We start from the raw sequence: 14,423 nt of genomic DNA on the forward strand, positions 1-14,423 counted from the left end.
AAAAATGCAGATTTTAAAACAAAACTGTCTTCATCACCCCAAAGAGGCCTAAAAAGAGCTTCAATAAAAAATAGTCAAGAGTCAGCACATTTCACAGCACAGATCACACGGATGTCGAGCATCACTCAGGTTTGTTTGTTGGTTCATGCCACAGTGGTTTTTAAAACAGTCTATAAAAGCCCCGATCCTGTGGCAGGTTTTCGGATGATGAGCTGATTTGGTCCTTCTCTGGTACCTTTTATGATTTTCCAGGCATCATGATGCATGAGACCGGTCAGAGAAAGTCCGTTGACAGAAAGAACCTCATCACCGACTTGAACGAGGCCTGATAGCTCAGCAGCACCACCTGTTGTTGAGATGAAGAACATGTGAAATTTTGAAAACATTTATGCGCTCACTGAGACTTAAGCCAGAACATGTACAAGCTTCAACATTTGTTTCGGTTCAAATAGTTGTATGGACTCATTAAAAAATATATCTTTAAATCTTGTATGTTTATATACATTTTATTCACATTCATTTACTGACTTCTTGCTTTATATTGAAAAAAAAAAAAGAAGAAAAAAAAAATTCATATTTGAATAAAATGTGAAATTATTTACATCACAAAAAGCAAAGCAGCAATGGTAAATATTGCCTTTAACTTTTGTTTGTTTCCAAGAGAACTGTTGACTGTTCATTCCGTTACTAGTTGCAAAATAGATGCAGAATTCATGAACACACGTGTTAGCCCCGACACCACCATGAGAGTTCCAAACTATTGTATAGTTATAACCAACGTTTAAAACATGCTCTTAAATTCTGTATTTATTTAGTTTCTGCTCGTCACCATCACCCCTCTGTGTTTTTGAGGCAAGTGATCACCTTGAAAGACGCGTTTGACCACCAAAGGCTTGTCTCCATTGCTGGAGGACTTCCCTCCGGCCAGACTGAAGCCCAGGCCTGCAGACGTTTTCCTGAGCTCCACAGTCAGAACACTCTCTGGACACACAGAACAAAAGTGTGTGTACAAAGACAACTTGACAGTTTGTGCACACAACTTTGAATTCATACCTTCTGCTTCATCCAAAGATGGCTCTTTGGTAGTACGTGCTTCCTCAATAGCTCCTTCAGCACCTTTGCTAATGACTATGAAGGCTTGTTGGGAAGTCCTTGCTTCATGGAGGCAGGAAACTGCTTCTCTGTGAGTTTTTCCCTCCAAATTGTTGCCATTGATACATAGGAGTGCGTCTCCTCTCTGAATGGTCCCTTCCTGCTGTGCAGAACCTTTGGCAAAGACCCGATGAACCTGGTATAACCAAGATCAGACGTGATGTTAATATCTGGACAATGTTTTTCATGAAATGTTGACCACAGTCCTTATCCTACGTCAACTGCTGTGTGACTATGTGTCAGGGACAGTTTTTTCAAAGTTATGAATCAAGTGTTTCTTTGAATATATTTTAAATTTAGCTTATATGTATGAATCATGTAAACGGCCATCTAGGACCGTTTTAAAGCTCACGTTTGATGGATAAACTGAAGCTAACACAGTCCCATAAAAAGGTTTATACAGAAACTGAATAAAATCAAATAATATTGAACATATTTTTGGGGCAATTTAAATCTATGTTTAGCTAAGAAAGAAAAATAATAATAAATTAAAGTGTTACTATTTAGTTCCCAGAAACATTTTTGATTTACCAAAAAGCATGAATAAATTAAAAATAAATAAAATAAAATAAAATAAAGATTCCTTTGAAATGTCAAGGAATGAACTTACTATATTCACAAATAATCTGCAACTTGTTGAAAAACTAAAGTAAAAAAAAATGTATTATGATCAGTATATTGGTTTCTTTTAAGGAAAGATGATAATTCATTGCAACATTTATAAAATTGGTATATATAAGTGTCCCCTTTAAACGGCAGGATCCACATCAAAGGCATGAAAAGGCCACATGTGTCTCTGGAGCCGTGGGTTTTTCGAGGGAAAGTTTATAGTGTTTATTGTTAGCAGTGTGTTAGGGCACTAAACCAAATGTAACTTTTTTTTTACTCAGACTTATGTCGACTAAGGGTTGGGATTTTCTTTTTAGAGTCTAAGACTTCAGGCAGCATCTGAGAGAATGTGATCTTCTGATGCAAACAAACTCAAAATATAGACTTATTTCATTTAGATTATAAGATGGACGTTACGGACAAGTAGCATTAAGGTATTTGGAAGCGCATCATTTTGGATAAAGATTAAGACAAGGACTATAGAGCTCCAGTCGCTACATTAAAATGAATATACGTATTTGCTTAAAACTCTAAAAAAGGAAAAAAAAACTCCACATGTACGCAACATTAGATTACAAGAGAGGACAAACTCTAAACCCTGTTGAACATATTTAGGTTTTACCGTGATAGTCGTCTGTTCTCGGTCAGTTCCACCAGCTATGCTGAAGCCGAGTCCTGATCCTTCTTCTTTGCACAGGAGGACTATATGAACCTTTTCACAGAACTGTGGGGAGATACAACTAAAATGAATTGTTTTTTATTCTTTGAACCATACTTGACCTCAGATCTCTTTTAACTAAACTCTTGTTTTTGGTCAAGAAATGTATACGGATTTCTCAAATATATATTACCCTTATTGAAAAACAGACATGTGTCATGAAACACAAATCAGATACATTTCAGAAACAGTTAAAACACTGAACTCAGTTGCTTTTTCAATGTTTTTTAATTAAAAATTATGCTAAATTGTTAAAGGCCTTTCTGGCAGGGTATTGTGTGTTTTCCTATCGTTTATTTTGCTTTATATTGTAATTTATTTAATGTTGTCTGTTTATATACATGAACATCAATGCAATATATTTGTAGTGCACCCACTATGTATTTATTGTGTGATATATATGTAGCAGATATTTTGTAATTCTGTCTGACAACATAGTTCAAACCGAGCTTGATAAAGTAAACGTTAATAAGGTGGTTCAAAGCACTCTCTCCACCTCTGATGCGGAGGAACTCTGCAGCAGCTCGCACACGTAGGACTTGCAGGTCTGTGAAAGTACAAGTGTTTGAAGTTGACGCTGGCTTGTGGGAGAAGCAATCAGGTCCTGAAGTCTGCGGACATGAGGCCAGTCAGTTTTCTTCACATGTACATTAAAACAAAATGACCTACACTCACCTGATTGACCAGCCAGGCAATCTGTTGCTGTCCACACTCTCAGGAAGAATGTTCTCTGCGGATAGGGGGCTTTGCTTGCTCACCACAGTCGAAGAGAAGTGTTGTTCTGCTGGTGGACTGTCCTCTGATTCATGATTTTTGTCAGCTGCATGTAGCTCGGTGAAGTCCTCCATGCTGAGTCTCTCCAGCTCTGGCATGCTGACTGTTCGAAGCTGCCTCATCCTTCTACTGGGATTTTTGGCGTGTTTCCTCCGGAGCACGGGAGGAGTATGTACCGCCAAGGTGTCCATCGTTTTCACGAACACATTCACATGTTTGTTCTGGTAGGAATTACTGGAAGAAAGACAATCCTTAATTACAGGCACACAGGGTGAACCCTTAACTTGGTTTTCCACCAGAGACATCTCCCGTGGTCTTTCTTCTGTGGGACTGACGGGTCCCATGTGACTGGAGACCCTTGGGTTCTGCACAGTCTGGTATGTCAGGGCAAAAGACTTTACTTCGGACATTCTGCTGACGGTCTTGTCCAGGTTAGCTAGGTTCTCGAAGGACTTGATCTTGTGTTGAACAGAGAAGGGGTTGCAGTCCACGGACAGGCTAGTGTCTGTAAAGAAGCGTCTCTTCTCCATCGCCTTTATGTACCTTGATGAATTGGAGCTTGACTGCCAGTTAGAGCTGGATCTGAAACACTGAGCCCCTTTAGTCATGTTGACGGCTCCTTTATTTACAATACAGTTTGACTCAGAAGCAGAAAGTATTGGTGCCAGGACTGAGTCTTCCTGAATGGTACCAGTCCTGGAGTTTTTTTGTGTCATGATTGGTGAAGAGGCAGAAGATAGTCGAACCTCGATAAAAGTCTTTTGGGTTATTGGCGGCTGGAAGTGTCTTTGGGAAAAGGTCTTTTCACTAATGACCTCAAGTTTGTTATTGTTATTCAAAGTGCAGGACTGTTCTACAGAGGGAGCTGAAGTCTTTGTCTCTCCTTGCTCTTTGTTTTTACTCTTGATGCTTAAGCCTTTAAGTTTCGAGGCCTCTTGTCTGACTTTGTTCTCATCTCTGATGGTCTCCAGGCTTTTATCGATCAGGTTCCCATCATAGCTCTTAAGTTGACTGATTGGTTTCTTACTGTTCCTCACTGACAATCTGGAACCCCACATATCTTTAGCTGAATCAAAGCTTTGAGTCAGAGGAGCTTCTAGGCTTGTACTAGATTCTGGAGTTGATGCGTGGATGCTCAGACTTCCAAGATTGACTGTAACACACTCTATCAGAGAGTCATGGTGTTGGACCATCCTGTTGGTTGGTTGGGTAGAAAAGGACAGAGATGAGGGACCACTAGATGACTGAAATGCCCTATCTGCGGCCGATATGTGGGGACCATCTCCAGGTTTACTGGCCATCTTTAGTAAGGACCCATCCGAGTGTTTTAGCTCACACGGTTGAAACAACTCAACTTCTTCTTCATCAGAGGACAAGTGAGACCCATCAGCAGTGTTTTGGACCTCTAGACTGCTGTCAGAGTCTGCCGAGTCATTGTCCTTGACCTTGGGGTACATTGTCTTGCACTCATCTTTAGAGTCATCCAGACCTTTCTGGTAGAACTCCTTGGAACTGATGTCATCGTGTCCTCCAGGACAGTTGGTGGTTGATGGCTCAGAAATACCATTGTTTATTCCTGTGTCCGTTGAAGGATTTTCCTGAAAGCACAACTGCCCTGACCCTTGGTCGGTGTCACAGGGAGGTTTGTGATTGGTCTCAGTGCTGTGGTTGACTTCTGATAAAAGGTCGTCAATATCGGTGATCGGCATCGGAAGATCGGTGTTGATTTGGCCGAGGTCTATAGGTGTTTTCAGGACAGAACTTGAGGTGTTCTTTGTGGCATCACTGTCCCTGGTAGACCTTTTCAGAAAGGGAAGGGGATCTACAGCTAGAGGGGACAGTAAGAACAGTTCGCCAAATGAATGAGAATTTTTTGAGATAAAAAAAATAGCATTTTTGATGGAACTTGATGCAAGTTGCCAAATCATTTGGTTGTTGTTGGTCTGAGTCACAGTTAAAGATCCAACCCCAATATCTCTGTAGACATGAGATGAAATTAATTTTATATTGTATTTTACATTTAAAATGTATTTCTCCACCCTCAACTCTCCTTTAAGTATTTAGGCAGTTCCAAATTCATCTGAAATGTTCCCAGGAGTTTGGAAAGGAGTTTGGTGGTAAATATATATAGATCTTGTAGGTATAAATATTGAGACCTTTCAACTCTTGTAGATAATAAATGGAAATGTATTATCTGCAAATATAAAACTATACATTTAACTACAAAGTGTTGTGAATCACATAGTCGGTCTCTTTTATTGCCAATTAATGTACATCTGACAATAAGCCACTTTTATCTATAAATCTTTTTTAAATACATATTATACCTTACCTAACTTGACTTTTCTTTGTACATTTTTTACATTTAACCGAATTTACAACGGTTAATATATGATTAATATTATTTGGTTCCAAATAGTTCCTTACACTTGGGCAGATACGTATTAAGGAAAACAATCTAAGACTTTAGTTTTTTTTTTTTTTGTTATAGCTGTAAATTACATTACACATCATTGAGTCTGGTTAAATTAATCACAAATGTATTTTTGAGAGTGCCATTTTTTACACACTTAATTCAACGCATTTCTATTTACCAGGTTAAAAAATGTTCTATTGAAAAAAACTAAACCAATTTCTAGTTCATTCACACAAACTAAGCGTGCAAGCTTGGTGACAGAAAACTAAATTACACTAGATTCTACAGACACACCATGTGGCGGGTAAAGTCAGTTTCAAGAAAGCTGTTATCAACCTCTTCGTTTATTTCTAGAAACTGTCCAACTAGAAAAAATACATGCAAAAAACCCCACTAAGTCTACATCTAGTCATTAGTTGGGTGACACAGCCGTGTCAACACAAACTCCAGACAATTCTGACACAACTTCACTACCAGACACAGAGAAGAGAAAGGGAACTACGGCTACAGCTTCTACGCTTCAGTGAACGATTAGAGCAACATAGTCACCATGAACACATAGCCAGCTGCCTGCAGGATACTTTGGGGAAGTGGATGAGGAAGGATTTCTCCTAAATCTTGTTGAGCAAAAGGGAAAACATGCTGGGTATGTCGTATAAGCAATCTAGTTAAAGTACGTTATAAAGGCATCAGAGACATGACATCAGGTAAAATAAATGACATGGTCATGGACTAAAATGCATCTAGTTTGCCAATATGAATTTACAACGGTTAATAAGACGGCAGTGTGTGAAAATGTCTTGTTTCATAATATTGAAAAGATGAGAGATTAACTCAGATACCTCATGCAGTTGACACACATCAGAATACCATGACTGAACAAATACAATGAAACATCAAAATGTCCTCCCTCACCTGACAGCGGCCTCTTAACTTCCAAGGTGAGTGTTTCAGAGAGGTTCTGCACAAGTTGACAGATTTCCTGGTAGCTGGACAGACTCACTGATTTATCTCCAATAGTGACAACTTCATCACCTGGACACAGTCTTCCTTCTGCCTCCTGTGTGCACAACAAGGTTAAACACCATGGCTGGAGTTCTCCTCAATGAACTTTAGGGTGCAGACAAACCCTCTCTGCAGCTCCTCCGCTCTTCAGCCTGGTAATGACCACCTTCAGAGGGGACGCCATGATCTCCAGGTCCAGCCCAAATGACTCGTCACTCCGTCTGGTCAGTGTCACCGTGTTCACAGTGCATACACCAGTCAGCTCGCCCTGCTGATGCGGTGGTGTTGTGGCTGTGATGCTCTCCCCATTATGAGGGGGCTTTTGTTGCTGGCCCAGGTCTGTTGACCCGGGGCTCGTCATAGTCCTACCCCTAGTCGTGGCTACATCTTCTAGTCCGGGAGAAGACACTGGTTCCAGCAGTCCATCTTCTTGTAGTGCCTTTCTTCCTGACACATCGTCCCCTACAATCTCTGATTTCAGGTCAAAGTGAGACCAGATTGGTTTGAAGGTTGAATCCAGAGCTGTGGATTTCGTGGAACCTTTACCTTCACTGTCCTCCAGATCACCGCAGGGGGGTAACTTTACTGTGCCACTCCCACTCTTTGGCAGATCTTTGCCGGTGTCAGAGTCTGATGACCGCTGGAAAGGTCCAGTATAGACAGATTCTTCACCATCACTGCACTCATCGTCCGAGCACCGGACTCGTCTCTGTTGGAGAAGGGGGCTGCGCACTGATGCGGGGCCGGGCTGGTTAGGAACCACAGGAGCCTGTTCTGGTGTGGACTGGAACAGAGGAAGGCCTTCCCCTTCAGGCAGAGATGAACTCAACACTAGAGCAAGGGTGGAATAAGACAAGTTTAACAGTTATTACGGTGCATTTAAGCTGAAAAGGATGAAGTGGATAATAATTACAGTCAAAGGGCCGGGTGTGACCCTGGGCTGTACTTTGCCCAGGTCTGTTCTATATCGTCAGTTACATCTTTGAACTTCATTGCATGTCTTCCTTTTACATTCTTAATCCAACACGTCCTTCTGATGCATCGCTCTTAACGGAACCTGAGCTTCTTCAAACCGGACTCTTTCCTTGCCTATGTGTCAGAGCCACTGTCGCTCAAAAACAAAGTGTCTCACTATTGTCCTATAAAGCATCTCTTCCACAGTAGATGCTGCTCTTCTGTCACTCACTTCCCCTGACAGACTTTTTCATTAACCCTGCTTTCACTCTCCTTCAAATCTCTATCTCGATCCAGTATTCTTGTTGACTGCTGAGAGGGATCGATGGGGAAGGAAACATGCGAGGACAACATGTACTGTATGCCTGCAGATGGAACATGTGACGTTACCGTGAGGCTGAGGAGAGCTGGTCTGATGGTGAAGGGCCTCATCACTGTTGGAGCTCATCAGCATGGACTTGGAGAGGAACTGCTGGCTGGACACGTCCTGGGAAAAGTACTGGGAAAGCTCACTCTCCGAGCTCAGAGAGCCCTGCTGTACCGTAGTCACAGGGAAGACAGACATTTGTCAGAGAGGAGCAGACAGATAGAACACCACATTGAGGAGCGACAACGCACTCGACTGGCTGGCTCCAGGAATCTCTTCATGGTCCAGCTGAGGTTAGGAGACGCCTCTTCCTCTTTGTCCTTAATGGCTGGTGAAGGGCTCTTCCCACACTGACCTGCCCGTTGTAAACAAGCCAGTTACACATAAATGTTCACTAAATACTGAGAAGAAATTAATTCACGATCAATTATTGTATTTGGTTCAGGTCTGTAGGAGTCAACACAGAGCATGTATAGACAAGACACAGAAAAAAGGTTTAGTATCTGTCACCATTCAAAAGTAAGAATGATCATATTCAACACTTTCTCTGACTCCTACAGGATTTACATTCTAAAGTGTACATGTGCAGCTCTAGACACTCGAGCACCGCTGTCAGGTCCGAGAACAACTCACTTCATCGGATGAATAGTTCTATGGTTGTCATGGTGACCAGTGTCTTAATATATACACATTAACATCACACTCATCAACGCAGGGACTCAAAACACAATCACAATTTACATTGAGCTATTAGAAAAGCTGATTTTTTTTCACATGGGTAAATATGTGTTTGCAAATAAGTATGGTAGAATCCGGCGCTATTCACATTTTGGAAAAACTTAAGTTTCTATTTTCTGTGGAATTACTGCTCAAATATTTTGATTAACTAGAAAAACCTTTCTTTTCTTTTGTCTTCCTGTGAAAAAAAAGAACTATGTTTTAACAAATCCAACAAGATTTCCAGCAAGTTTGCCACTTTCGTAGGTACATTAGAGTCACTTGACCAGTTTATGAGATTTATGCTCTTGAAATAGACAATATTTAGTATTTTACACCAGTAAATCAGTGGCGAAAAAAAAAATAAAAAAAAATCAAACATTATGTAATATATCAAATGATAAAATGCTGCAGTATAAAGATTAGGAAGCATCATTAGACCTTGAGAGAGAGAAGACTGTCTACTCCTGCTGATTTTTGTTGACCGAGCGATTGCCTGATCCATCTCTTGTTCAGAGATCTGGAAAAAAAAACACACAAAAATGAAAAAAAAAGAAGATAATTATATTGGTCTGAGAACATTGGAACTTCCTTTTAAGAGCCCACCTTAGGATTGGGGTGTCTACTAATGATGAGACTGACAGGTCCAGGTCCACATTCACTAAGGACAGCGTAGGCCTCGCTTAGGGCCGCATGGCGAAGGCTCACTGAGTCCACTTCCAATATCTGGTCTCCCCGACTAAGGATGCAAAATAAAAAGAGATGAAATTAAAAATGGAATCAATTGTCCGATGATTTCCTTGTGCTTAGTGCTTCATATTTAGGAAGAGATATCATAGGCCACATAAATAATATCAATACAAATGCTCTCTAACATGGTCAAACAAAGATTAAACGAGGGATACAGTTTACATATAGACTTTAATACATTTAAAGGTTCAAAGCACAGGCTTTCATCATGCAGCTTTTGTACACTGATTCAAAAAGCCTAATGTATATTCCGACACAGGAAAATAATTTGAAGCAATTTAACACGCCAAAAAGCCAGCTCAGCAGCTAAGTGTCTAGCAGAAACATTCACCAACATGCTGTACCTGAGTCTCCCGTCCATCTTAGACACAGAGCCAAGAGCCAGACTGTGAATATAGATCCCGGGAGCAGAGTTTTCCAGAGTGAGACAGCAAACTCCAATACCCAGACCGACCCCAGGTTCTACAACAATGTGGAAAAAGTTCCTGGTTGAACGACTCTGGTGTCACATTGTAAATAAATCAAGTAATAGTTTTTGAAGATGCAAAGCTTCACCTTTAATTAAAGTGACCTCCATGATGATGCAGTCTTTTGGTCCGTGCCCAGAACCTTTCTTTGCCTCAGTTTCCTCGGGCCCCGGCTGCACCGGCGTTCCCCCACTGGTGTTAGAATTGGGAGAACTGGAGCGGCTGAGGAAGGTTGGAGTTTGGCAGGGGGTCAGACATGGGCTGCGCAGGCGAGTGCGTACAGTCAGAGTCACGACTCCTTTTTTCAGCTGCTGTAGAAGGAGAAGACATTATGAAAAAAGGGTGAGATTAAAACACTTCAGAGACATTCGCTTGACTTACCTTGAAAGTCTGGATGGCCTGCTGGTGGGTCAAACCCTGCAGGGATTCTCCATTCACCTCCAGAATTTCATCTCCTGTAAAAAGACATTTTACACGTATTAAAAATAGACAGGATGACTCTGATGTACTCTTTGTGTATATAAAGTATGTTCATTCCCTCGCAGGATGAACCCTGGGACTATTAAACCTATTAACACAGGCAACTTGCTCTTCCAGTAAGAATTTCACCACCAGGGCCGACATCTGTCACTGGTTCTGTTCATCTTCATGGACACATTTGTTCAACTGAGTGTGGCAGAGAGGGTTTGGTGACAGGATCTAATCACTCATTCCAACTTGCTTTAGCAAAATAAGACGTTTTGTGGTCTCTGAAATACGTGAAAGCCACTGCAGTTATCATCATCTCTACAATACTGCCATCAGTGAGTTTTGTACTTCAATTTGCTCAACTTTAAATGAGGCATCCGTTTGTTGGTTCATTGCTCTGCTTCATGGGTTTGGTGAAAATTGGTTGTTATTCTCATTCACAAGCACCATGGTGGAGTGTAAAAAATGTTTTTTGTTACTTGAACTATAACGTCAAAAGTTTTAAGGGAAAGTAATGTGTTGATTTAATTGTCTCAAATATATTAATGGAATTTTTTTTTTTTTAGAATCCCTTATTAGTCCCGCGAGGGGAAATTCAGTAGTGCTTTTTACAGCCATTCACACATACTGATGGGAGTAGGCTGCACACCTGCGCCAAGTCCATCAGGAGCAATCAGGGTAAAGTGTCTTGCTCAGGGACACAACGACACAAGCTTGTCTGGAGCTGGGATTGAACCTGCAGGCAACCACTCTACCATCTGAGCTATGTCGCCCCTAAATGCTTGGATTAGAAAATGTGCTTAATGTCGCCCACTGAAAATGTTTTGGTTTTCAGGAGATTAAATGACCAAACCCACTCTGCTGTGATTGGTCAAACATCAAGGTTCACCAACGTGCTGCATCAATCCCGGAAGTCTCCACCACCAAGGGACTTGTTGTATAAACAAAGCAGACGTGATCACCATGGGCTCTGCTCTCGTAACCTCATGTTTGCCGAGATTTCAGACGGGTGAGAACTTTAAAAAGTATTAACTTCAAAACACCGTCATGATGAGGAACTTACTGCATCTTGGAGAGGAAGACTTCAATATTTGAAACATGCGAGTGAGTCAGGAGAATTGGGTTTTAACATTACATGCCAATGGACTATTGTCAATGCATTCTTGCTTATACCTTCTTTGAGTCGGCCATCGGCTGCTGCAGCACCATGAGGGAAGATGGTCTTAACAAATATCCCCATTTGACCCCGAGCTGAGTCTTGGCCTCCAACAATACTAAATCCTAGACCCTGCAAAGAGGAATTAGGGAGTTAGCGCTGTGGCCACAGGTCGGCATGAATGCCATATTCAGCAACAGAAATAGCAGTTTAAATGTTTTCCTTGAGTTAGTGGTTTCCTTATATTAAAAAAAGTCAAATTACTTACAAAAGTAACACTTCTGTATATATTTGACACTAATAGTATGCATCTGATTTTTTTGTTTCAAAATAAGTCAAGACAAATTTTTTTTTTTTTACTTTTATTGTTGCTTTCATGTACAAGGCATTTTTTAATCGAAATGGGCAGATGATTTTGAATTATTGAAATTGTCATTTCAATCAAAATAGTGCAGATTTTTTTACCTGAATGGTTCTGAATTTTCCTTTTTTCATCTAGGCCCATTTTTGCCAGAAAATGTTGCATCTACACACAACACCAAAGTCCAAGCTAAACTGTCTGGAGATCTACATGTTGTGGTATCATATTATAGGTTGTGGTTCTATTTTCTATTTATGATTCAAATGTATCACATTAGCAACTACTGATCACATGTTATTAGACAAAAAGTGATCACTAGTCAAGAATGCTAGGTAGGTAGATACTGGAGAGGCAGCTGTCCTCGTCGGCGTCGTAGTTCCAGCTAAAAAAGCAATGTAAATAAATCAACAATTAAAACTGTAGACACTTGTTTGTCACTTTATTTAAATTACCTAACCTCCGCCCCCATATAATCTCACAGAATGTTTTACCGCACACACACAAGTGTGTATTTCACAGCACTCACCTTGCCGAGGCCTTTCATCAGAACTATACTGGAGATAATAGACGGCTGTGCCAGTCGCCATGGAGACTCCACTTGAACAGTACTCAGTGAGCGAGCTGATTTTTTAACAGTCTGATACTCCTGGGCAAAATTAAAAGAAAGAAAACATTAAGGACTTCCCGTTGGTTCTTGTGATATCATTTCCACACTTCTGAATTCCCTGTCCTTTGTCAGGATGATTGAGATGATGGAACAATTAAGGCATGAATATAGCTGGCATTATCAAAAGACGACGGGAGCTGGTGTGGATCACCTCCACTGCTCCGGTCTACACATGATCTCGCTAACAGACGTGTCCTTGATCCAGATGACACTGTGTGATGCATATTTAGAGATACATCTATAGTGGTGGTGAATTTCAGTAAATTTAAATTAATCTCTATCTTGCTTAGTTGCTATAATCATCACAGAGACTGCTCTTTTTCTTACTGATGTGGACAATGTTTTTCTTTTACTTGAAAGAAGACCAAAGATATAGAGATAATATATACATTTAAAAGATATATTACAATTTAGGTGGTGAATGTAATAAATGTATTGTGTAAGTGTTTAGATCTTCTTTTGTTTGTTTTCAATTGTTTAATTGCACAAGCATACGTCGCAATACCTCACATTTGGAGTTTTTTGTTCACCCATCATTACAGGAAAATGATTGGTCTAATTTTGAACAGTCATGACTCATGTGTGAGAGACTGGGAGTCTCAGGTGACCAACAATCTACATATACATGTGATGGCTTGAGAGGAAAGATGGTTTGAAAGATGACTTAATGCCACTATGAAAAGAGGTGGGGACTCCGCGGAAAACCGCCACTAGCTATGCAGTGCCGAGGTTTCTCCCTAGAAAATTCCACACACACTCAAACCTGGGATCATGTGACACCGTCACACGACTTGACACGGGGAGTCAAGGACAACTCTTTAGGTCAGGGGTGCCCAACCCAGATCTTATTTTCTAGTCTGACGAGATCAACTAGTTCAAGCAGTCATCCACTGTGCTTACATTTAGCACAAGGTTGCTTTTATAATGTGAGAATAAGGTAAGGTAAGGTAAGGTAGAACTTTATTGATTGTTTATAATGTAAAAGAATGATTATAAATGTAAAAAAGATGTGTACTTAAATTTAAAATGCACCTTTATTTAGTTTGCTGGTGAGAGGCTGGTTCATACCTAAAGTAAAGTTCTGTCTTTCTTAAAGGACATTTTTTATAGACAAAAATAATTTGAATAAAAAAATAACCTTCCTCCAACACATCCAATCAGAGCCTAATGATGCCTTTAATGGCCTGAACATGCACTAAAAAAAACACATTTATAAAACCTATGTAATATATGATATTAAAGCTATTTTAACGCCGAATAAGTTCATGAAATCTACCTTCAAGGAAGCCAACATGTTTTGTTTGTGTCAGACTGCTAGTCACTAAATGGTTCTTCAACAGTCCAAATGTTTGTGCATCACAGACGTGCTGTCATGATAAGAAAGGACTGGTTAATCCTTTGAGCCGAGATATCTGAGATGAAATGCTTCCAAACTTTCGATGTTTTTGAGAGCGTAGCTGCTCAGTCACATTTGTGTACACCACCCTAATGTGTTTCTACTACATACACATCGATCTAAACTCCTTTCAATTGTTCTCTGCTCCTATCAAGATGTATATACTGGCACCTCAGACCAGCTCCTTGGAACCTTGGTTCAGATCCCCTTGAATGAATGAGAACCCACACTGACAATTTACTTTAGTGCTACTGGATTGTAGCCATGTTTATTACGAAGTTGACGTCGATTCTGGGCATAGATGGAGAACAATGAACTGTTTCCAGTGTTTCCGGTTTACATTATAGAATTAGCAACTGGCCAAATCAAACAACTGGCAGTATGAGCTTTACATTTATAGATATTGAACCTTCTCTGTATTCACAATTAGCAAGTTTTTTCATTTT

At 40.4% G+C, this 14,423-nt stretch overlaps 1 protein-coding gene across 1 annotated transcript in view; it reads right to left on the bottom strand.

Annotated features, from left to right (window-relative positions):
• Positions 1–32: 32 nt before the first annotated feature.
• The window catches only part of pdzd2 (PDZ domain containing 2), a 32,562-nt gene continuing 18,171 nt past the window's right edge, over positions 33–14,423 (bottom strand). The window contains exons 10-26 of the mRNA XM_087798319.1: positions 12,441–12,560; positions 11,571–11,685; positions 10,311–10,384; positions 10,018–10,240; positions 9,807–9,924; positions 9,319–9,451; positions 9,154–9,232; positions 8,247–8,350; positions 8,019–8,160; positions 6,799–7,505; positions 6,585–6,729; positions 3,155–5,081; positions 2,976–3,090; positions 2,384–2,485; positions 1,054–1,288; positions 865–981; positions 33–346 (exon numbers count right to left, since the gene is read on the bottom strand). Coding sequence (XP_087654445.1) covers positions 171–346; positions 865–981; positions 1,054–1,288; positions 2,384–2,485; positions 2,976–3,090; positions 3,155–5,081; positions 6,585–6,729; positions 6,799–7,505; positions 8,019–8,160; positions 8,247–8,350; positions 9,154–9,232; positions 9,319–9,451; positions 9,807–9,924; positions 10,018–10,240; positions 10,311–10,384; positions 11,571–11,685; positions 12,441–12,560 — 4,632 coding nt within the window. The 3' untranslated portion in view covers positions 33–170. The remainder of the gene's footprint in view (positions 347–864; positions 982–1,053; positions 1,289–2,383; positions 2,486–2,975; positions 3,091–3,154; positions 5,082–6,584; positions 6,730–6,798; positions 7,506–8,018; positions 8,161–8,246; positions 8,351–9,153; positions 9,233–9,318; positions 9,452–9,806; positions 9,925–10,017; positions 10,241–10,310; positions 10,385–11,570; positions 11,686–12,440; positions 12,561–14,423) is intronic.

Source organism: Callionymus lyra, chromosome 1, assembly GCF_982586985.1.
Source record: "Callionymus lyra chromosome 1, fCalLyr1.hap1.1, whole genome shotgun sequence".
Lineage (NCBI taxonomy): Eukaryota > Metazoa > Chordata > Actinopteri > Syngnathiformes > Callionymidae > Callionymus > Callionymus lyra.